Source organism: Ixodes scapularis, unplaced genomic scaffold (genome assembly GCF_016920785.2).
Source record: "Ixodes scapularis isolate PalLabHiFi unplaced genomic scaffold, ASM1692078v2 PGA_scaffold3__209_contigs__length_174095766, whole genome shotgun sequence".
Classification (NCBI taxonomy): Eukaryota; Metazoa; Arthropoda; class Arachnida; order Ixodida; family Ixodidae; genus Ixodes; species Ixodes scapularis.
In genome coordinates, this window is record NW_024609868.1 from 39240321 (window position 1) to 39263608 (window position 23288).

At 48.1% G+C, this 23288-nt stretch overlaps 2 protein-coding genes across 2 annotated transcripts; both read right to left on the bottom strand.

The window, feature by feature from the left end:
* Positions 1-997: 997 nt before the first annotated feature.
* LOC115330624 (nicotinamide N-methyltransferase-like) lies at positions 998-22834 on the bottom strand. The gene is made up of 3 exons (XM_029992497.4): positions 22588-22834; positions 2987-3194; positions 998-1577 (listed from the first exon to the last, which is right to left on the bottom strand). Exons 1-3 carry the CDS (start codon positions 22730-22732, stop codon positions 1145-1147), a joined length of 786 nt encoding a protein of 261 aa, XP_029848357.2. The 5' UTR covers positions 22733-22834; the 3' UTR covers positions 998-1144.
* On the bottom strand, positions 11975-15851 carry LOC121046439. The gene is made up of 3 exons (XM_040500675.2): positions 15264-15851; positions 13414-13616; positions 11975-12542 (listed from the first exon to the last, which is right to left on the bottom strand). The coding sequence occupies exons 1-3, from the start codon at positions 15588-15590 to the stop codon at positions 12062-12064; spliced, it is 1011 nt and encodes a 336-aa protein (XP_040356609.1). The 5' UTR covers positions 15591-15851; the 3' UTR covers positions 11975-12061.
* Positions 22835-23288: the final 454 nt, after the last annotated feature.

Below are 23288 nucleotides of genomic sequence, written 5' to 3' on the forward strand. Positions count from 1 at the left end.
TGTAAATTATCTTGGTCCCTGAAGTTGATACAAAATCATCTCTCCCTCTCGGCCAGAAGGAAGCAAAGGAAGAGTAGAGGAACAAAAAGGAAACGCGCACAGGTCCGCTAAACCAGCCCGCGTGCACTATGGCCGTTTTCTTTCTTTTCGTTGGAAGGAAACATTTTGAACTTGGGAGTTTCCCTAACATTGCTCGCATGGAGATTTCAATTCTTTGTGTCAGTGCCCCCCCCCCCCCTTTTTTTTTTTGTTGTGGGCGAGAAAGCAATTTGCAAACAGCCAAACCACGAAAAAAAAAAAAAACACGAAAGACATTTAAGCATTTTTTATTGTGAATGCGAAAGCATGATTGTCGTTCTTCCGCCCCCTTAGTTCGTCTGCGGTGTACTGGCGTGGGCGGCCACGTTTCGCTACTGCAGAGTTTGCGGCCGCCGACGATATGACTGCCTGAGGCGCCGCCATGTTCCTCTGCTTGTTCCCAAGCCGTGCAACCGTGCCTTGCGTGGCCCAGTAGTAGCGTGTCTGACTCGCAACCGAAGGGTCGTGGGTTCGTATCCCGCATAAAATCCTTCGAAATTTTCTTTAAGGCAACTGAGTTACTTTATGGAGTGAAATCGTTTGAGACACTCGGCGACCTTTAACTCGCATTACATGTCATGGTTTTTTAATCACTTTCATTCCACGCGTGACGTCACGTTTCACGTGAGCGTTGTGGGTTGTTTGAAATTCCCGCGCGAGGTCATGTGAATGTGACGTCATGACCCTATCGATGAATTAGGAGTTTCGCGGCACGCCACCGATTTTCTTCAGCACGACTCGTTGACGCCATCGCGTTAAAATATTATGGAAGAGTCTCGGGAAATTTGGCTCTTTGTCAGAGTCTACTCTGAGTAGGCGACTAAATATATTAAGAGCGACGGTTGAGGTGTGACATAAATTGCAAGAACTCAGAATATTGCGCTCCTGTTAAAGGGTATAAGGTAAGAACGCAATTGACTTATATTTGCACGTCTTTATTAGGCATTTTCAAACTGCCAATAAAAAAAGAATTACCACGAAGCTCCGAGGCGAATTCAGATAAATGTGCAATGTTGTATTTAATATGAACTTTAAAAGAAGGCACTCGCTCTTCTTGGAAGAGCGATCAAGACTTGCGGGCTACCATGGCCCATCCGAATCGCTTGCCTCGGTCTTCTAAAATAGGGCCGTCATATTCTCCGGTGCGAAACCTCACGATCTCGAATCCCGCATCCGTCACTGCCTTTCTGATGATTTCTTCGGTGAGTACCATCATGGGAAGGGGTTTGTTGCCCACTTCGTACCAGGTGATTCCTCCCGTGCCGACCATGACCAGGAAACCTCCAGGCTTCACCAGGGAACCCATGTTCGCCAGAACACGTCCGAACGACTCTGGGTCTGCCGTCGCCGCCTCCAGACAGTTGCACGAAAGAACGACGTCGAACGGTTTCTTGTGTTCCTTCGGAAGCACTCCTGGCTCCAGGACGTCGCAGGGGATTACCTTGCTGATGGCACGTCGTGCTCGCTCCATGATTTCTAACGCTCCCTTTTTGGTGTCACTGCAAGTGAAAGAAGGAGTTTGCTACAGACATGATGACAGAATTCTCCGCGGACACCCTTCACGTATATTCCAATCATGTTTGCTTCATGCATATGTCATATGCATGCTCCTAACATGTCCGTATGCACCCACGGCTTAACAGCACACGTGATCCCCTTGAGCTCCCCAGAACGGCATTGTGTCCCAAAGATGTCCTGGGACCGAAGTTGGACACACTGTGTCATCCGAGGTCGTTCCTTCAAGCTGCATTGGCAGCCAACATAAACGGCTTGCTTGTTTCTGACGCAGCGTTCGGCTGACGTATAGTTAAACGCTGCGTCAGCGTTTGACTGCGATTCGTGTTCGGTCAGTGCCGATTGAACACGAGCACCGCCCGAACGCTGACACGGCACTTGCGAGCAATCTATGCCCAGAGCTCGATCGAGGTTCTTGACGTAAAGAATCCACCGCCCTCGTGTTGGGCAAACACCGCGCGCTGCAAACAAGCTGGATCAACGGCTGGATAAAGGGTCCCACCACTCTCTTTGCCAATACACGTTTGCAAGTATAGACCTTTCCAGGGCTTATCCCCCGCGCGAAAAATGCCGAGTCACTGAGCTGTGAACGCATGCGCAACGTCTGATATACGCACAACAGAGCTGCAGCTCGTGGTCAGAAGGCGTTCCACAGCCCAGCAGACAAAGATAGCAGCGCGCAGGACGTAATTTTTGGAAGGGTTTCAACTCAGGTGTCCTCGTAATATTGTTTTAAACTTAGTCTAAGTTGTAATGTATTGTTTTTATTTTATTTCTGCTCCGCGTGCTGGATATGCGAACTAAAAGTGAATATGGAGACGAGAGCAAGCGGAAAGGGTTTATGAATTATAAACCAACACACTGTTTACAAACAGGTCAGCGCCCGCCCACACCAGGTTTAAGCACTGGGCGTGGGCAAAAACCAGATTCGCGTGAAGGGAAGGTTCTGCGCATTCGCCATGCCGGTAGCAACACCACCGCAGCGGAGTGACGCTATGGTCGCGTGTTGGTGTATGCGGAGCGCAAGTTCGTCTGCTTTTTGCACAGAGGTTTCAATGATATCAGAGCGCCAAACTATTATTGGCTGATTAAAAAAAAAATAGTGTTTTTAGATTTTGAGGCATCTAGTATTCAGGTTTTCTCACTATCCTTTCAATCAAGGCCATTCAGAGCTCGGCATCGTTCTGACGTCACCGAAACCCTCTGAGCAACAAGCAGACGAACTAGCGCTCCGCAAAGTCACCGACCCAACTCTCTGACGTCACGCCCCTGCGGTGCCGCTGCTGTCGGCACTACGCATGCGCAGACTCTTCACCTCGCGCGAATCTAGTTTCTGCGCATGCGTGCCGGACGCAGGCTTGTTTGTAAATAACGTGCTGGTGTATATGCGCACCGGTGTCCCTCCAGTTCGGCGACTTGTTCGGCCCGGAACGACCAGTCGACCGAGTCTGCGCTTTTCTTGAGCCATTTGTCCACCTCGAGTCGGTTACTCTCGACCAGGTCACTGACCACAATGTCCCGGAACTTCTTCGTGGCCGAGAGCACGAAGTTGACCGTCGGACCAGAGCCGATGTCCACGAGCGTGCTCCCTTGGATGAGGTCTGCAAGAAAGAGATGGGCACGTTCTGAACTTCGAAGGTCATAATTTTTGTACGAAAAAGATTTTGTTGTTGTTGTTGTTGTTGCAATTTTTACGTGTTTAGACGCAATTTTGGTGGAGGTCACGGCCCGTTCTAAGCCCCGCCCACAGATCAGTGGCCCCGCCCATTACCACGTACTGCTGTACACTCTAAAAAACGTCTGTGCGTATACTTTCACGCACAACACTCGGAGAGCCAATCAGCGCAACTTACGGAGGCAGCTCGGCGTATGATGATGCAGAAGCATATGTTTAGACCAAAAAACGCAGACTACTGAGTTGTGACATTAAGCAATGCAAGCGTGACGTTTTGCACTGCTTAATGTCACAACTCAGACTGCGCTTTTTGGTCTAAACGTATACGTTTCGGCATCGTCATTCGCTGAGCTGCCTCCGTAAGTTGCGCTCATTGGCTCTCCGAGTATTGTGCGTGAAAGTAGAAGCACAGACTTTTTTTTATAGTGTATTGGCTTGGCTACTCGATCGAACATGCTCGGAAGCCTACTGTCTCCATTTTCCCGACATCCGGTGCGCCTAGTCTGGAGGTCTGACAACACCTGTTAGTCGTGTTAGTAGACGCGCAGCAGCCTCTGGTATCGTCTGCTATTCCACACCACCGTCTGTCATCGTCTGCCATGCACGGACGCGGACATAAAAGAGTCGTGTCAGCGTTCCTCTTTCGCCTTCGTCCGTCTGCTATTCCGCCCCCGTCTAAAAACGTCTGCAACGCTTGGAAGACGCGACCATGAAGGCAGCGTTCTGGCGTTCCATCATGCACGAGTCACGGTCCAGTACAAGCTGTTGTCAGCGTCTGTCGAAGTGGGGTAAAAGCGACCGGGAGGACTAAAAATAGTCAACAATATAATATGTAGTCCTTCCGGCTTTCCAGTTCTTGTTATTTTTTCCGAATGGCATCCGGGAGCAAGGGAGGTGAGCGCCATGAGGCACAACTTAAACGCGACCTAAAAATATTCGCATTGGCAGGCCAGGTGCGCTGAAAAATTGAGAGCTACTTTCCTTTCGAAGCAAAATGACGGGAATAAACCTGGACAAACTTGATGCGAGCCGAATGCCCGATTGCCGCCAGCCAAATGGCTCGCAAATTCTTTCCTGTGTAGGTATCTTCGCGGCATTGACACCATTGTTGCAATCACGACGGTCGCACAATTCACAGAGCTAAGTATAGTGGGTAGACCTCAAGGCAGCATGTTATGAGTTCTACCCACTATCCTTCGATTGGAACCAATGAGAGCTCGGAGTTCTGACGTGACCACAACTCCAGCAAAAGAAGCAGACGAACTTGCGCTCTGTTTAGGCACCGTAGCGTTAGTAAACTAAGTAACCAAGATTCACTTCAAGTACCGTATTTTCCGAACTATAGTTCGCACCCGGTGTATAGTCCGCAGGGGGAAATTTGGGGTCAAAAATAAAAGATTTTGCTTAGATAGCCCGCACCCGGTCCATAGCCCGCACCCGGTGCATAGCCCGCACCCGGTGCATAGTCCGCCCCTGGTGCTTAGTCGACACGAAAATCTTCTCATAGATGGCACACGTTTACAAATGTCTGCGTTTTAGCTCACAATAAAGCCTATAATGTGCATAAATCATCATTAACATACACTTTCGTGCACAGAATTCGTCACGTTTCGTCATAATAAACGATATTGAAAAACACAATTCCTGTATAGTCCGCACGCGTAGATAGTCCGCACAGCCAGAAATTTCAACTTTTAAACATGTATAGTCCGCGGACTATAGCCCGGAAAATACTGTATACTTCTCTATAGCCAAGCATAGCCAAAGCTACGCTGTGGGAATTAAGAAAGTAAGACTGAGAGCGTGAAGATAGACCAAGGACGAGAAGAAATAGTGTGTTCCCACATGAGATCGTGTAATGATGGTCCGTGTCATATTTTTTATGACCCGGACCAAATAAGCACGTTTTAGAGACATATTCACAAATTACTTACAAACGAACTACTTCATTAAAATGACGCAAACTATATCAAAATGATAATCTTTCAATGCATTTTACGAATATAGAAGAAAAATATGCTTAGCATTTGTTGTAGTTCCGTTATTAATGCAGAAACGCAGTGCATTACAAACAAAATTGCGTATTAATACTTAAAAAAAAAAACTGAATCGTTTACAGTTTACTGACTTTGCCGCACGTCGACTTCAAAGGGGCATTGTTTTACGACCGAAAAAGGCTGTACAGCGCTGATGCTCTATCGTAGGTGATGCTCTATCGTCGCAACGCCAGTTATAGTGCGTGGGGTTTGATTGTTCTGGCTGGTGCTGTCAAATGTCGGATGTCATCGTGATGTGCAATGTCGTCTGCAATATCCGGGAAAGTGCGACGCATTGAAATATACATGTATTTTTTACGCACGTGCCTATATATTTACTAGACTGAGGCGTTCTTCGTCTCCGGTCTAACAGCAAGCGACGATTTCGCTTTCGGATCAACACACAAGCTCACTTACTCTCCACTGCTAAACAAAAAAGGTGATATATTTTTTGGCTAATGAATTTGTTAAAAAGCACACACACACACACAAAAAAAAAGATGATTGATATGCGTCATAAATGTAATTGTATCCCAGGCACAGTGTAACACACTGGATTATGGACACACCGAAACCTGTGCAGTACAGGCGAAGGCAACGCCAGGCGCGGGGAGGAAGTACAAGCACTAGGAAGGCTGGGTAGGAGGAGAGAAACCTGCTCTCCTCTCTAACGTTCCTAGTGCTCTCCCTTTCTCCCCTCACTATCCATTGCCCTCCTCTCCCGTGCCGCCTTCCTAGTGCTGGCCCTTTCTCTCTTCCCCAGGCGTTGCCTTCGCCTTGACTCCACACCCATGTTCCGAACAATAAAATGAGTGGGCGCGTGGCTCCTAAAAATAAGTTTATTTTTTGTATTCTTTTTTGCAGTAAAATCTGTTAGAAAACACTACTCTGGCGAAGGAGAAGATTGATAAGAGTAATAAAGCTCATCCCGGATACAGTATAACGGTGTACTCTGGAAACACCAAAAACAAAACGTCAATGTTAAAAACACGCGTGAGCGCGTGTTTAATGTCTAACTTTCATGACAATCCCTCGAACTGAAAAAAATCGTCAACGCTTCCATTTACGGCATTGACCGACCTCCGAGGCCCTTTGGAATAGGCCCTTCCCAAAAGTGAGCGCCTCTGGTGCCAAACGAGCGAACTACACAAAATCCGCCATTACTGCGTCGTCGAGTTTTCGCACCGCTCGGCTCAGTGCTATATTGGTGAGATGCCGACTCACTGCTGCGTCCCCCAATGCAGCCAAAGAGGACCAAAAGATGAAGAAAAAAATAAGGTAAGTCATTGTTGTGAACATAGTACTTTATCGTTGTGAAGATGAAGTGAAGATGGTTAGGCAGATCCGCGCGGAAGAGGCAGCCGCCATCCGTTCGCACGGGGTGAGAGTTTCAAAGGAACTGCACTAGGACGCTGATAACACATTAAATCAAAGTTAACCTGTTGCAAGGTCTGGTTGAAAAGTCAGCTGGACTCACGCTGCTCGATTTAGTTGCATAGGTCAACACGTTCAAAAGTATCGGGCGTGTGTTCGCCGCTTCGTAGTCGAAAGCACTCATGACGAATGTTTTCGACTACAAAGTCATAAAAGGATAACTCGCGTCCACGGAGCATAATCTTGAAATATAGTTGAGCTGCACCAGTGATCTTTCGCAAAGCAAATATCACTCTTTGTAGCCGCGGGAATATCTGAGAACTTTACCGAGTACTGGGAGTTTATTTGTAGCAACGTTTTGCGGTGCAGTGGTGTAAAGTTCAATCGATGGTACGAGCACCAGGGCGTAGTTTTGCAAAATATTTTGCCTGGACAAGTACTCGCGCGAGAAGTGTACATCGCTGGGACTGCTCGCGAGTCGCGCTCGTTCTTGTCACGCCAGATCCCAGAAGCAGTCGCTCGAGAAATTCACACCGCTAGGACTGCTCGCGCCCGTCCTTGTTACGCCAACCCAGAATTTCTTGGCAGGATTCATGGTGCGTCACTGTGAAGCATGCTTGTGAATCCTGACCTGAAGCAGTACAGCAACTATCTGCTATACCAGGGACCATTTCCTTTGGCAAAGTGAATAATAGCTTTAAAGAGTGCTGGAAGCGCAGAAGGAACTACGTTGCCTCAGAAGGTTGCCCTTAGCATAGAGCCCCCTCATTTACAACCCTATTACATTGCAGGCCAGTTACACAGTCATGTTTGTGTGCCATGATATAAACTAATGAATGAATGATTGAACAGTGAGGTGACGGCAGCACTGTAGAGTAAATCAAATATACACATGGGTGGAATGGGAAGCATGACTTTATTAGGGCAGTTTAAGCAGCTTGCTTGTTGAGACAAACCGACAGGGATACAAGATAATCTGTTAAAGCTTATCACGTCAGTTCCTATAGCTCAATACACTCAGTTGTTCATAAAGAGAGAGATAGCTGTTAAAGAAGACATCTCTTAGTATAACAGCCAGAAAAGAATATGTGTGCTTTGCAATGTTGCACCTGCATTATTTTAATTATATAATCATATTATGCAGGTTTCCTACTTCGGCTTTCCAAAGGACAAGGAGCTGTTCAAGAAGTGGATTGTTGCTATAAGGAGAGATGAAGGGAAGCATTTCAAGGTTTCCAAGTCGACAAAAGTGTGCTCCAAACACTTCAAGGACAAAGACTTCCTGCCTGGCTACGTGAATGGCAGGAAGTTCCTAAAAGAAGGGATTGTGCCCAGCACATTCCGATTCTCAGCTCCGAAAGTGCCGAGAAGAAAAGTTCAGAGGCGCAACACTCAACCAGTAAGCAACCCCATCAACATGATTGCTGCTGCTGCAGACGATGAATGCGACAGCACAGCAGTTTTTGAGAACCAGCCTCCACCACATCCAGGGGTATGCGTGCTGGCTGCAGGACTTCAAGGGCAAGTCGCCGTACAAGCTGCGCGAGTGAGTCAGCTGACGTCTGATCTCCAAGAAGCTCGAGAAGAGCTCGCTGAAGCCAGAAATGAGGTCCAAAAATTAACAAGGCACATTGAACTTCTAGAAGAATCGAAGAAGAAAATGGAAGAGAAACTGAGCCGAAAATTCTCAATAGAATGTTTCAAGGACAGCCCCGATGATGTGCTGTTTTACACGGGACTGCCAAACTATGGTGCCTACCTTTCCTTGCTAAAGTATGTGAATCCTGGAAGCAACGGTGAAAACATCAAGGTGTGGTCAACCTCCTACTCCCGAGGTAGCAGCAAACAGGGGCGACCACGAAGCTTGCCCCCTCACGACGAGCTCTTCTTAGTGTTAGTCCGCCTTCGGCTTGGCCTTCTTGAGAAGGACTTGGCGTACCGATTTGGGATTTCAGTCTCCACGGTGTCAAGACTCTGCATAACGTGGATCAGTTACCTCTACCTGTACCTATCACAACTTCCCCTGTGGGCAACACGGCAGGAGGTCGACGAGGACATGCCACCTGCTTTTAAAGAAAAGTATCCAACAACACGGGTTATCCTCGATGCAACCGAGATCAAGTGCCAAGTGCCGAGCTCCCTTGTGCTTCAATCCGCGAGCTTTTCGACATACAAGTCGACGAACACCTTTAAGGGACTCGTAGGGATATCTCCAGATGGAGCTGTGACATTTGTGTCGCAACTCTTTCTGGGGTCAATGTCGGACAAGGAATGCGTACGGCAGAGCGGATTTCTGGAGCGTTCCTTTGATGAGAATGACTCGGTCATGGCCGATAAAGGATTTTTGATTTCCGAGCTCCTGGCGAAGATCAATGTACAGCTCAATATCCCTCCATTTCTTGGCCAGGGTACATTCACGGAGACTCAAGTCAAAGAAACTGAGAGCATTGCATCACTTCGCATACACGTGGAAAGGAGAATACAGCGAATCAAAAGCTTTCACATTTTTGATCGTGCCATCCCCCTGTCACTCGGGCCAGTAGTGAATGAAATATGGACCATTTGCACGATACTGACAAACTTTCAGAGCCCCCTGTTACGCCAGCATGAGGATGGTAGCACTGCTCTGGATTAGCTGTATTCGTTTTGCTTAATTTCTGCCTAAGCGTTTGAGGACGTCAATGGTCCTCCTTACACCATAAAGCTTTCCTTCAACTTTGTCTCTACGTGTTTTACATATCTTGCCAAAAGTCAAACTTGGGGGTTTTACGTGCCAAACCAACGACGGGCATCTGGCATGCCCCAGCGGAACTGTGGAACACAGCACGATAGATGAACATAAGAATGGAGCTTTTCACATTTTAGTTGTTTAGCCTGGCGTCGACCATATGTTACAGCCTAGGCTTGTGCCTTGCATATGTACATTTCACTACACTTTAGGGCAACCCTGTACTCTGGGGGCAGTCTTAGCCATACTGTACATTTCACTACACTTGTGCTCTGGGGCAACCCTGTACTCTGGGGGCAGTCCTAGCCATACTGTACATTTCACTACACACTTGTGCTCTGGGGCAACCCTGTACTCGGGGGGGCAGTCCGAGCCATACTTTGGTTAGCCTCGGCGGCACATCTGCTCACGAGTTCAACCATTCGGGACGTACCACGGAGCACACCTACAGTGTTATGGCTCGCAAAAACAAAACAGATGACCGGATGTGGCGCTGCTGTCAACTACATGAGGAGAAAGTGGATGTAGGTGCTGCTGTGTGACCCCTCTTAAGGCCCGCCCACACACTTGCATTTGACTAGAACCAACCGAGGAAAGGCTGGTTTTCAATACTGTTGTGATGGCTTGCGACCAGCTCAACAGCGGCGCATCCAGTTGTAAGCCGTTGCAAGAGGCTTAAAGACCGGTTTTTGTCTCAGTCGGTCGTACTCAGTTGCAAGTGTGTGAATGGGCCCTTACCCTAAAAGACAGAAGCAAAATACTGTGAGCAACAAGGCCCCAGTCTTGTCACTTCTTCTCGAGGTGTCTGCACCAGCACCATACAACAAATCCATTTAAAAAAACACGACAAAGTGTTGCATTTGCCACTACAACCTCACTAAAATGCTGACAATTTTATTCAAGTTTCATCCTCGAAAAATGGCACTGGTCTATCAAAGCTGCTGCTACTCTCCTTTCGAAAAATAGAACTTGGCGATTGGTATTGATGCTTCCCTGCAACACGCATTCCCTCATTTCATAATTGCTTCTTTTTCTTTTCACTAGTTCTCAAGGAATTGGCTATTGGCTATTTTATTTCGGAATGCATTATGCTGGAACCGAAATGTCCGCGACATTTTAAATGGAGGTATTTGCACACCAGAAGAACCTTGGTGCAGTAGCTGAAGTTATGCACCTGCACTGCAAGATGTCAAAGAGTGAGCGTTCTACAAGGCATACAAAAGGCAGGTAGAAACGTGCTTGAGATGTCACTGTGCGCTTTGCCACTTTTCGTAGTTACCGACGCTGACAGCGCGCTTGAGAGAAAAATGCAAAGAAATTGTGAGGAACAAAATAGTGCTGTAGTAGTACCAAAGTGAGAAGATTGGGAAGGGAGATGGGGGTTCGAGCACATGCTCGCGGACAAAATAAACAGTAAAAGCATTTTCACGCAAAATGTGTGGGTGACACCACCCAAAGACAGATCCGTGCACATAAAAGAACTCTACACTAGCATGGAAACACAGTATATAGAAACATTTGGAAGCTTTTCACGAGACAGTGCAATGTCCGTAACGATCGCAATGAGTTCAGGAAGGTAACTCATTCTACGCACGAAAGGCAAATGGTTGAACTGAATTAATTAATGTGTCTGTTCAGCAAGAGGTATAAAGAAAACTTTTACTGCATGGCACATAGGGATAATCTATTCAGAAGTTCACTTGGTTACTGACAGCTGTACTAGAAATAATAAATTAAGCATGAGCATAAGATAATTACTGCTGTCATTAAACTATTTAAGCATGAGAATGGATGTGTTTGTATTTACTGCTCGTGACTGACTTGGGATTGAAAAACTAAAGTACATATCTAAGTGCAGAAAAATGTTTTATGAAAAGATTATGAAAAGAAAACAATGCCAATAATGCCCGAGACAAATTTGTAGTCGACATATCTGAACATGTATGACTCAATCTGTCTCTTGTGTTTAAAGGGATAGTTCAACGAAATTGGGAATACTCCTGTCGTGTTCAAAAATAGGTTGAATATGATCCACAATATCCGTAAAATGACAATCGCGCGTTTGTATTTTAAGCCTGGTGGCTGTATTTTTCGTTATAAACGGCCGACTCTGGCAAGCGCTCGGAGAAGGCCCAGCGGAGACCACGTGACATGGGTCGTCTTGGGACGAGCAAAGCTACGGAGAGGCTGACGTCGAGAGGATGGCCTAGTCGCTCCAGCCACCGAAGCGGCTGCTTTTGTACGAATTTTGAGTGACAGGTTAATCTTGTAGGGGGACGATAGCGACTTCTGCGACACACAAAAGGCATCTCGAGAAGAGGGAAGTTCCTCCTACCCCTCTTCTGTCGTCGTGGCCGGAGGCGAGACACTCACCGTCACTAGCTGTCAAGGTTCCTAGACGGGCATTACAAGCGAGGCGTTAGCGACATCCACCAGGTGTTCTTTGCTAATCGTTTTAAAATTCCTTTTCGAGGCTTTTTTAACAAGATATTGGTATGTTCGATGTGATACTGCTCCTTTGAACAGATATAGACCAGAAAATGAGCGTCGAAATTTCGTTGTAGTATCCCTTTAAGATATAAAAAAAAAAAAGACTGCTTGTTAACATGACAAAATGGCACGGTTGCTCTGAGGTGAAGCACTGGCTTTACACAATTATGCGCGACTTTTGCACAAGTATGGAAGCAAGACGGAAAAGTAGAAGTCGTCTAGTGCTGCCTTGCATTCTGACCAGTTTCTATCAGAAAAATAAATTCTTTCCACAATCAAAAACTGATGGGAATAAACCACAAAGTCACCCCACGGCAGCCCAGAGAGAGCCATCTGTCCAAGGATTTGGTAGTAGTTCTTGCGATTCCTGTTGAGGCGGTATATGCCTGCAGCGTCCTTCTCCATGTAGAAATTGACTGCAGTGTCGAGGCCTCCATCTTTCAGGGTGTAGGGACACTTTACCTCAACGACTCCATGAGGAGTCGCTTCCGCTGGATCCCACACGAGCCTGTCCGGAGACGCCCCAAGCCACGGGCAGTCTGGACGAACAAGAATGCCGCAGGGGAATGTCTGGATGTCATGCCCCAGGGCTCGCAAAGAACTTTCGTAGCGCTGTACGGCGACCGGCTCATACTTGATGCCATGCCTATTGGAATATAAAAGGCGTGTAAAGGTCAGAAACCGGATGCCGAGAAAGAATTTGAAAAAAGGCTCTGGAATTAGACACAAACACGGCAATGGCTACCCCACATTCAGACTGAATTTAGTCATACCCACTGCTCAGTCATGGCTGCATGGTCACTGACACTTTATCGGGAGCTTTGTGTTTTATCGCTCATCACTGATGAGACACATGACAGTAATGGTGTGCTTGCACGACGAATATTTTTCCCGCGGATAGAGCTAAACGTTAATCACGAAGGTTCTGTAGGTGGCTCACAGTCTTCCGAGAGATTCTCGAAAACAGGAAGGCACCGTCCTTTTGGGAAAGGACTAACGGCAGTTGCAATAAACTGCAAAGCACTTTTCTTTGGTTTTTTTTATTTTTTTACTCTTCCTTTTGTGCCTTGAGAATGCGATTGTCACAAACAGACTCATGAGAGCACAAGAACTTCAGACACCGAAGACATGCGATTCCGTCGTGCGAGCACCCGCTCAGATTTTCCTCACTACTTCCTCCTCCTTGTGGCTTTCCCCCCTCGCAGGTCAACGAAATACTTGGTACTCTCTGCAGAAATACCTCCCTCATGTGTATACATCATAAATAGCGTCGATAGCACCGCCATCTTGGTTATATAAACCGGTGTTCTCTTTTGTTGTAAATTATGAGAAGAAGCAGATGCACAGAACAAGTTCACCACTCCTTCGGATGGAGGGAAGTTCGTTCTGCCATAATGCCTTCCCAGCAATAGGCTTCCGCCAACCTGTGGGCACCCCAGGGTCCGAACACGCCAAGTGACGCTCTAATGTAAGCTTTAATTCAAGAGCTGTTTCCTCCAAGGAAATTTTATAATCACCTGACTGCACGGACGTGAGAGAGATCCTTGGGTGAAGTCAAGTTGATGAGGCCTTTCGTAGTCCAGCTCTCTCGTGTGGCAGCATCCCCAAAGCAGGAGGCTGTGAGTCGGGTCTGCCGGGCTGCCTTCCACAGCGGACTTTTAGACTGTTGTCGAGTGTTTCTCTCCAAACATCTAGCCTCCGTAGAAGTCACCAGGAGAGACTGAGAAAATAGTAGCCTTTGTTAGTTGGTTGGAATCATTGACACCCAACGCATGAAAGGGGCGACATCTGAACGCATAGGTCACAACGAACATGCAATTGATTAATTCTCTGCTGGTACACAAATAGGTGCCGAAGGTCTTACACACCATTGGTGCCTATGGTGGCTTGGAGCTCATGGCCATGAGCGACTATGTGAATAGCTAATGCCACATCACAGACTTGTTTTTTGAAACGGGTTGACGGTTGTAAACAAGGGATAAATAAAGTTAAAAATACTTGAAGGAATAACCTTGTGCTGGTGTGCATTGCTTCTAGCACTGGCACAGCTACAAACATGACAGTTTTGCAAAGGCTCTTGTTCTACAAGGTCCTATGTGTGCGAGAAACGGTATGCCACTTTTACCACTCGGACTCTTCAAGTTCTTTTGAGTTGCAGTCAATGGTGCCAGCCAGAATAGTGAATGACATAAAGAAACATCAGCTTGTACTCTATTTTTACACATGCCAGCCATTACTGATGTTTGGGCGATAGGCTCATCAGCAGCCAAAATGGCCCTGGCAGATTCACTTGGGCGGCTCCAAAGAGAAAACACAATAAGAAACAGTCTAGCGATCCAAACACGTCCCCAATCATGCATATTGAGTTATCTCGTTGGTCGAGCCACTCGTCATGCTTCTGATATTTAAAAGCACAAAATATAAAACTACTGAAAAGTCACTTGCATGTAAACGAATAGTGCAAATGACGGAAAGGTGGTACCAGCGTGGTTGCAAACTATGAAATTAGAGTGGAATGGTGCTAAGGGTGATTCACACACTTGCGTTGAGTTTGACCGAGTACAAGGGTTGTTACGGCAACAGCTGTGTCGGCTCCAACAAAACCAATTTTTACCCCGCTTTGTTGGAGCCGACACAGCTGTTGTCATAGCAACCCTCGCACTCGGTCGGACTCAATGCAAGTATGTGAATCGCCCTTTAGGCGATACCATCGTATAATGCAGTGTGTGCAGCTGACCAAGTAGGCAGCGTGCTCGTGGCCTAGCATTTATTGCGCTTGTCTTCCATGCAAAAAGTCAAGGTTTGATGCCTGGCCGCAGGTACACATTTTTGTTGACTCTGTAATGTGATGTTCTGGTAAATTCGAGAACCATGTTGCTGATTCGTGGTTAGAATGTTCTACATGCCAAGCCTTCTACGCTGATTGTTCTACATGCCAAACCTTTTACACGTGTACAAAAGAGGCTCCACGTGGCAAGCCGTGGTCAGTCTTACGCTAGCGCCGGATTCTGCCTCTTCGCCGACATCGTCGCTCGCTTACAACACCTTTTCTTTTTAACCCTTTGTTTTAAGCCCAAGTTCGCCATATCAAACGTGTCTCCTTCCTGTTTATTTTTGTTTGTTTTGATCACCATTCATGACAATATCAAGATCTATTGCGAAGGTGCAAGCGAACATCCAAATATTACTTGTTGGTGTTTGCTTTGCTGGTACCTGCAATAAACACCTGAAAATGAATGATGTGGAGATTACACTCTCAGGCTGTTTTGGTCTGCCTTTGTTTTTCTTGTTCCTTCTTATATATTTGCCGCATGAACGGTGTTGTTGTAAGCATCAGAACACAGCTATGTGTAAAAAGGTATGGTACCTTAAGGAGCAGGTCTTGTTCCACGGGAAGGCTCAGCCCAGACATCTTCCAGTTTATGCAGGCGTCGAAGAAGGTCGGCTCACAAGGCAGCGCCTGGTTTCTTTCCTGGACATGGCCCACCTCCGGGCTGATGAAAGTCTCGTATCCGAAAGGCACCAGCGCCTGCTGGTAGGACAGGACACTGCCAACCGGAGCCAGGCCAAACTTCGTCTTGACCGGATCAGCAGCAGTTGCCCTTCGGAGGCGCTTTGCAAAGGGCGAGGCTTGACTTGAATAGAGACTCTCTCCAAGGGCTTGGATCGAGGCCATTCTATCACTGAAGTGCATCGCGTTTCTTTGGGCATCATACAACTTGGACGTGATAGGGGTTTCCAGCCCGTCCTCTCGAACGCTTCTCCAGTCGACCGACTGCACGCTTGTGGAGGCAACTGCTTCCCCTCGTGGACGGCGCCACTGCTGGGGCAACTCAGTGCAGGCTACTGCAGGGGGAACTTCTTCATAGTCCTTCGCTCTTAACAAAGCGAGAAGCTTGAGGAGGGCCAGACTGTGGTTGCACGCCCCACTTTTGCCAGCTGCACACTCACAGTCGGCACCCTTCACAACTCCACTCTGCAGGAGGTTCACAGAAACCTGGTAAGGCTTTGCTGCTTTCTTTTGGCTCCTGAAGCAACTTGCTTTGGCGTGAACACCAGTAGGTGAGCTGAAATGAATAAAAATAAATGTGATCATTAGCCTTTTTGTTCACACATATGTGCTCCATAGATAGTTTAAGTAAGCGACATGATCTTAAATCTCTGGAAATATGTTGTATACACTCGCTCGAACTATCTTTTGCGCGAGCGTGATCGTGCAAACACACCGAATCGTCAACGGGAAACCACCAGCTCTGGAAACAACACGACCAAAACAGACGTACGACACGAGCGATTCCGTTTTGAACTCAATCCCCCACTCGTCACTTCGCACGCCACTGAGTCTCGCAACATCATGTCAAACTGTGAGAAAGCAACGACTATGGTTTGTTTCAACATATTTTCCCAGTGCGGAAGATGCCGAAGATGGAAATGCAAGCATGATTCCTAACGCGCTTCGAAGCGTTCAACGACACAAGCGCGCGCGCACGTAGCTGGCGCGCTCACAGCCTGATGCTTACGTTTGTAACTTTGGATTCCCTCAGATTTAGGTCGAAACAGGGGACAAGAAACAGGCGTGCTTCAATGCTTACCTGTACACTCGAATCGACGAAGGCTCTAGGTAGGCCTCGGTGAAAAACTTCTGGCTTCGGACGACTTGACGGCTGGACGCCAATCTCGACGCGCGGTAGGCCTCAATCTTCTCTTCATTGAAGCTCCGCGGAATCGTGACAAGACTAATGCTCCAAGGCGAAGCTGATGAGACGTCAGCGGTACCGGCGGTACCTACACAGGCAGATGCCATAGCCGCCATAGCCCGCTTCAAGTGCGACGCCGCTCTAATGGCGGCGGTTTCGGTTTCTCAGTGTTGCTTGACTGACTTTCGGGAAGGGCCTATTGTGCGATGATAAGCGCCGTGTTCTATGGGTGGCGAGCTATTCGCGGTGACGTCAGGAAGACGCCGAACTCCGATTGGCTCCGATTGAAGAATAGGGGGTAGACTTCGAAGCAAGCTGTCTTAAGGACTACCCAGTACCCACTATCCTTCCAGCGGAGCAAACGGGAGTTTGGCGTCTTTCTGGCGTCACCGCAACCCTGCAAAAGGGAGCAGACGAACTTGCGCTCCGTATAGTCACCGACAGAATGAGAACGGCAGGGCGCGTCTTTCGAACGCCCAGCCTCCAGCACGCGCTTCGGCTGCGCGCGCGCACTCGGGGCACGAGACGCCCAAACGTTTTCGAAGGGAGAAAGTTCGCGTTGTGTATATACCACGGGTTAGCTCAAGCTCCTCTGTGCCGTTCTTGCTCTTTTCAGTGAGCATAGCTCGAAAGCCGCAGTCGCGCTACCCGTCATGCAAAAGACACGGTGGTTGCTGCAGACAAGATAGAAGCATCTGCGAACACGCCTCGAGCAGAGTCGAAGCATATTTGCCCTCCATACATATGTATACGCTTTTCACGCAGTGTTTTTTTTTTTTATTATTATTAATATGACATGATTAAGTAAAAATACACGTCTCAGACCGCTTCCGCAGACTGGCGTTTGTATGATGTTTTTTTTGCAGTTTTACCTAGTGATTTATTGGGAAATGGAAGCGGTTATGGGTTTGAGGAAAAAAACACTTAAATCGTCTCCATTTCGCCTCCTGCAGGATCACGAATATCGAGATGATTCTTCAGTTTGGTGTGCGGAACACTCTAAAAAAAAGCCTGTGCGTCTGCTTTCCCGCACAACACTCGGAAAACCAATCATCGCAACTTACTGAGGCAGCTCAGTGAATGACGATGCCGAAACATCTGTTTAGACCAAAAAACGCAGACTGAGTTGTGACATTAAGCAACGCAAGCGTGACGTTTTGCATTGGGCGCGTTCAGTAGCGGCCCCGGAGTCAAGGAGTCACTGACTCCTTCCACTGGACGGCCAAAAGTCACTTCCGGTGCACGTAACTCCGGGGCTTCGGAGTCAAGCTCCGAAGCACCGAGTCTGGAGACGGTGCACGTAGAGTCAAAGGAGCTAAAATGACGTAATTTCCTGACTGGTGACGATTTCCGGCGCTAAAAAAGGAAAAAACAAACAATATGGCGGGATAAGCTGCTTCGGTTCTGTCGCTGGTGCCCGGTTTGCTCGCTTTTGTTAATGAAAAGTGCTCAAGTTAAGACGAATAACGCGTTCGAATATCTTTTTCAGGTAAGGCTCTTTCGGAAAATGCATTGGACAGTATTTTGTTTGGTTTGAATATGCTAATAAACAACGTAAACGTTCATTTGACGCCGTGTCTTGATCGCCATTGCACGGAAACTCGGTGATTATCGACGATAGTCCTGTCCGCGCTGAACAGAGCAAGGCAGGGTATGAACGCGAATTCGGTAGCTGGTCGGAAACTCACGCAGAGCATGCTCCCGATTGATGTTGTGTTTGCGTAGCTAAATCGGGGTGCACGTTGGCTGACGCTCGCTTCGGCCGACAAAACCTTGATCGCCGAGCGTATACGTGTGTATACGAATACATTTTCTTTCCGTGTGTATACGAATACATTTTATAGGAAGTTCGTTACGAAGGGCAGAACAAACGTATGGCCGTATAAAGGTATCGCAACCGGCGGGGTAGATTTGCCGAGTTCTGTATTTTGCGTGTGCTGACGACGTTTTTTGTCGGCTTTTATAACAGTAGCTGCCTTTGCACCGCCAAGCGAAGGGCTCGATGGGCTCGATCGCGTTGCATCGCTTCGAACAGCAGCGCTGATGTGTACAATCACCCGCTTTTTCTTCAACGACTTCGTCAAGACTTCTTCAATACCGGCGTCCAAGAAAAGCGATCGTGCTCGCCATCGTCTGCTTCCAGTTTATTCGGAGACCGTCTGGCACAGGGGAGGAAGCGGAAATTGCGTAAAGCAGGTTTAGAGCCGCGGGTTTTTTTGCCGTTCAGTAGGCGCTCCGATGACTCCGACTCGAGGCACTCCGTTCGGAGGCAAGGGAGGCGCTACTGAACGCGCCCATTGCTTAATGTCACAACTCAGACTGCGTTTTTTGGTCTAAACATATGTTTCGGCATTGTCATTCGCTGAGCTGCCTCTGTAAGTTGCGCTGATTGGCTCTCTGAGTGTTGTGCGTGAAAGTAGACGCACATACTTTTTTTAGAGTGAGGCTGCAGAAAATCAGTTTCAAAGTAGCGCTGCAGCCCCTCCTTCCCGGAGCTAGAGCGGAGCGCTACGGCACAAAAGGGGTTTTCGGGATCTCCGCTCTCGCGCATCTTCAACGCCTATCAAACGTAAGCACGCGCACTCTCGCTATTTTCAAAATGATCAGAAAGAGACGTCACGACGGGTGTCAGTGCGGGGTACAATATTGGCGAGAAGATCGAACTATAGGGGGCGCTCTTTCATCATCATCACCACCACAAAGAATCACAGTGTGGTAAACCACCCCGACGCCAGCACTGGCCTAGCGTACGCCGCATCGTTTCCGGACTCGCTGCATATTTGTTTTTAGCGATACGGTGCGCACTTGCTGCGTATACTGCACTGCTCGAAGCATGCTTTTATATCGGGTATGTAGCGCGGAGAACTCGTACGCGACGATCCGGACACTGTCCGCCGTTGGCTCTGGTGCGACGCTGTACTCAATGACATGATCGCAGTTGAGCACGTCCACTCCTTCAATGAGACACCGACGCCAGAAACGAAACGTCTGCGTGTAAACGAACGGCGAAAGTAACGGATGCTGCTCATCAACATGGCGGTCGGCAACCGGCGGCCCGCATCCGGCCAAATCCGGCCCGCGGGCCTCCTGAATCTGTCCCGCGGGCTGTTATGGACTTTATCCAACACGGGAATCGGCGCTCGTTGTTGGTGTTGTTGTAGTTGTGCTGATAGTTGGCCTAGGGTGTCTGTCGACGATGTTGGCAAATCCAAAGAACGGCCACCGCCCGTGGGATTTGAACTTTGGACAGCTGCGTGCGAAGCCGAGGCGCTATCACTGAGCCACGCCACGGCGTTAACAGGGAGTTTTCGTAGACCACGTTGCCCCTTCCGCTAAGCGTTCCGCAACGAAGAAGTAGCTACTGCGCCTCCGCGCCGATAGCCTTGACTGTGGAGTTCCCGCTATCGTAGCGGGTTGCGGAGGGCCTTGCGGGACGGCGAAAACGATCTACGAAAACTCCCTAACGACCGTCTTACGCGCCTTCACGCGTAGTGGAACCAAAAAGGAACAAAAGCGTTGGGAGCAAAGTGGACAGATGTCCATTTTGTTTCGAACGCTTTTGTTTACGCGGTGCGCGAACGCGACGCCGATGCCAAATGACTTCGCCGTAACGTGTCGCAGCAATCGCTGTGAGTGCTGTAGATTAACGCAAAACTACTTTTTTTTTCATCTTGTTAGGACAATTAAGCATTGGAAGGCATTAGACGAAACGACTCTTAGTGCTGCAAATGCAGGATTTTTTTGCTATTATTGTTCACCCCCGCAATGTTGCCGTACTGGTACTACAGGTACTGCGAGTGTTCTAGAAAAAAGATATTAATTGTAGTCGGTGAAGAGGTAAAAACGTGCGTTAAACAAGAGCAATTAACACTAAAAGTTTAAACACATAAAAAATAAAAAAAGTCGTTCGCAAAAAAGAAAAAAAAGAAAAAAAGAGACTTCTGGAGAAATAAATGATTCTCTTCGGCGACCAGAGAAATTGTATTGCCCGTTAAAACACCTTATTTTGGGGACAGTTTAGGACGCAACGAAAGGTGAAACGAAAACACAAAAGCTTGATGATGGTACACTCTAAGAAATACCTGCGCGTCCATTTACCCGCAAAACACTCAAAGGGCCAATCTCTGCGATCTACGAAATCAGCTCAGCGAATGATGAGACGGTACATCCGTTCAGACCTAAAAATGAAGTCTGCGCTGTTGCATTACGCAATGCAAAGCGTCATGCTTGCACTGCGTAATGCCACAGCGAAGACTTAGTTTTGACTCTTGAGGCGTTCTGTATCATCATTCGCTGAACTGATTTCGTAGATCGCAGAGATTGGCTCGTGGAATGTTTTGCGGGTAAGTAGACGTGCAGTCATTTTTAAGAGAGCACATCTAAAATCCACAAATAACTTTCTCTTTTTCTTCAGTAAGTAAAACGACTCTTGTCAGCTTCTCCGAGTGGACGACTGGAAAAAGAAGAAAAGGGAAGGACGAACATATCGGGATCTCGGGTACGACAGAATTCAAAGCCGCACTCTAAAAAAAGTCTGTGCGTCTACTTTCACGCACAACACTCGGAGAACCAATCAGCGCAACTTACGGAGGCAGCTCAGCAAATGATGATGCCGAAACATCTGTTTAGACCAAAAAACGCAGTGACATTAAGCAATGCAAGCGTGACGTTTTGCATTGCTCAAAGTCACAACTCAGACTGCGTTTTTTGGTCTAAACATATGTTTCGGCATCGTCATTCGCTGAGCTGCCTCCGCAAGTTGCGCTGATTGGCTCTCCGAGTGTTGTGCGTGAAAGTAGACGCGCAGACTTTTTTTAGAGTGCGCGCAAGGGGCGATTTCAGCAGTAGTGCGCACACCGGCCCCGCTCCGGCGTCAAGAAACCCGGCACGGACATCTCCGTCTCGGCATCCCAGGCTCGAACATAACCGCCTCCGTCCACCGTGCCGAGGCATCGGGCCCATAAAGTACGGTCAAGGGCACCAGCGCATGCCAAGCCCCGGCCCATCGCAAGCCCTGGCCCGGTGCAGGTGACTATGCGTATATGACGAAAGTATTTTAAGTGACTAATTCTTTTGTCTCTTGCTCTTCGAGGATTCGTTTTCCTTTCTTTCTCTCCTCTCTTCACTTATTATTATTTTTTTTTTAAGTGTATGCTTAAATCTGCGTCTCAGTCTAGTGATTTCTCATCATCCCGGACGAACCGTGACAGCCCTATACACCAACACGCGGCACTGACGTCACGGTGCTGCTGTGGCGCTGCGTGCTCTTGGCAGGACGCATGCGCAGACGCTTACTTTCAAGCGAATCGGGTTCCTGCACCCGTACTTAGGGTAGGTGGCGCAGGCTACCGCCATTAACATCCGTCCATCCATCCGCAGCGCCCAAACATCGTGGGGGCTTGCTTAGAAACAGCGCAACACTGGAGAGGAGGCCCGATACCTGTCGAGCGTTCGCTCCGCCGAAGTGGTAGAAAGAGGGTGGAGCTTCGCCTGGGTTTTTGACCTGTCACCGACTATGTAGATGTATCCCTTTTGGGCCCACGTTTCCTACATTGCTTGCACATAACTTCGTCGCACCGTGCTGGTGTCCATTACCACTTGTGCTTGCTAAAAAATTAAAATAATCGGCGCCGCGAATGTTGTATTGCTAAGGCCATATTAATGGCTAATGATGTTACGTCATGTAACCTGTGTTTAAATTGATGCTCAGCTGCCAAAATTAGCCTGGGAAACGCCTTCTAGAAAACAAGGCCGCAGTGCTGAGATTTCAGCGTCGCCTGATGGAGGGCCATAGCGGGACACAGATTGAAAACGAGCGCTGCGCCAGCGTTGGACTGGAACTCTGGTACGGTCAGTGAAAACACGCGTTGGTTTTTTTTTGTGGGATGACGCTCAAAAATGTAGCGCTGCGGCCTTGTTGTCTAAGAGGTGTTGACCCATGACGTAGAAGTGGAGCGATCGCAAAAGCGTCGACGAAACTGAAAAACAACTGACCTGAGTTGAAGATGTGATGCAATTCCTCTTGCTGGAATCGGAAAAGTACATAGTTCTTGGTATTCTTTATGTAATTTAGTGGAAGAAAAGTGGTCTTGTGCACCTCCCTCAGGGCTTCAGGCTTCATGACGAGCATATCTCCCATTTTAATGAAGACGGTTATAGACTGAACTGACACTGTGCGAGGCTCCAGCTAGATCTGCCCCGGATGTCGTTGGCGTGGTGTTTATAACGACGCGTGCGGCCACGTGGTAAGTGTAGACTCTGCGCACATGTAGCGAAAGCAAAAACGCGCGTGCTACACAGGACAGCCTGCACTCAAAAAGGCGAATACGCGACACCATCGTAGATGACTCGTCGCCAGCTGCGTCGAAATGCAGCGGGACGGATGCGCGTGTTTAGCCTGTTAATCCCCGGAAGGCTGGTTGTCATGCGACGCATTTTCACTGCCCCATTCATCTTTCTTTATTTATTTGGATTCTATCCGGAGTAGCCAAGCCAGGCAGGAAAGTAGGGACACGTATACGACGAGGAAGTGTTCCAAAGTGCGTCTTTCGCGCATCAAAACGCAAAGATGAGAGAGGGAACACGTATAGGAAGGCGCGATGACGAAGCAGCCATCATTGGTTAAGGTGAGGGGTAAACAAAAGCACGTGCGCGCTTGGGGAAAGGGGGGGGGGGAACAAACGCACCAAAGGCCC

Excerpts from the sequence above, each read along its gene's own strand:
- LOC121046439 (XM_040500675.2), bottom strand. The coding sequence starts at position 15,590 with ATGCACTTCAGTGATAGAATGGCCTCGATCCAAGCCCTTGGAGAGAGT. Across the intron at positions 13,617-15,263 it reads AACAAGACCTGCTCCTTAAG|TCTCTCCTGGTGACTTCTAC; the intron begins GTACCATACCTT and ends CTATTTTCTCAG. Across the intron at positions 12,543-13,413 it reads TCTCACGTCCGTGCAGTCAG|GCATGGCATCAAGTATGAGC; the intron begins GTGATTATAAAA and ends ATATTCCAATAG.
- LOC115330624 (XM_029992497.4), bottom strand. The coding sequence starts at position 22,732 with ATGGGAGATATGCTCGTCATGAAGCCTGAAGCCCTGAGGGAGGTGCAC. Across the intron at positions 3,195-22,587 it reads GCATCACATCTTCAACTCAG|ACCTCATCCAAGGGAGCACG; the intron begins GTCAGTTGTTTT and ends TCTTTCTTGCAG. Across the intron at positions 1,578-2,986 it reads GCCGAACTGGAGGGACACCG|TGACACCAAAAAGGGAGCGT; the intron begins GTGCGCATATAC and ends TTTCACTTGCAG.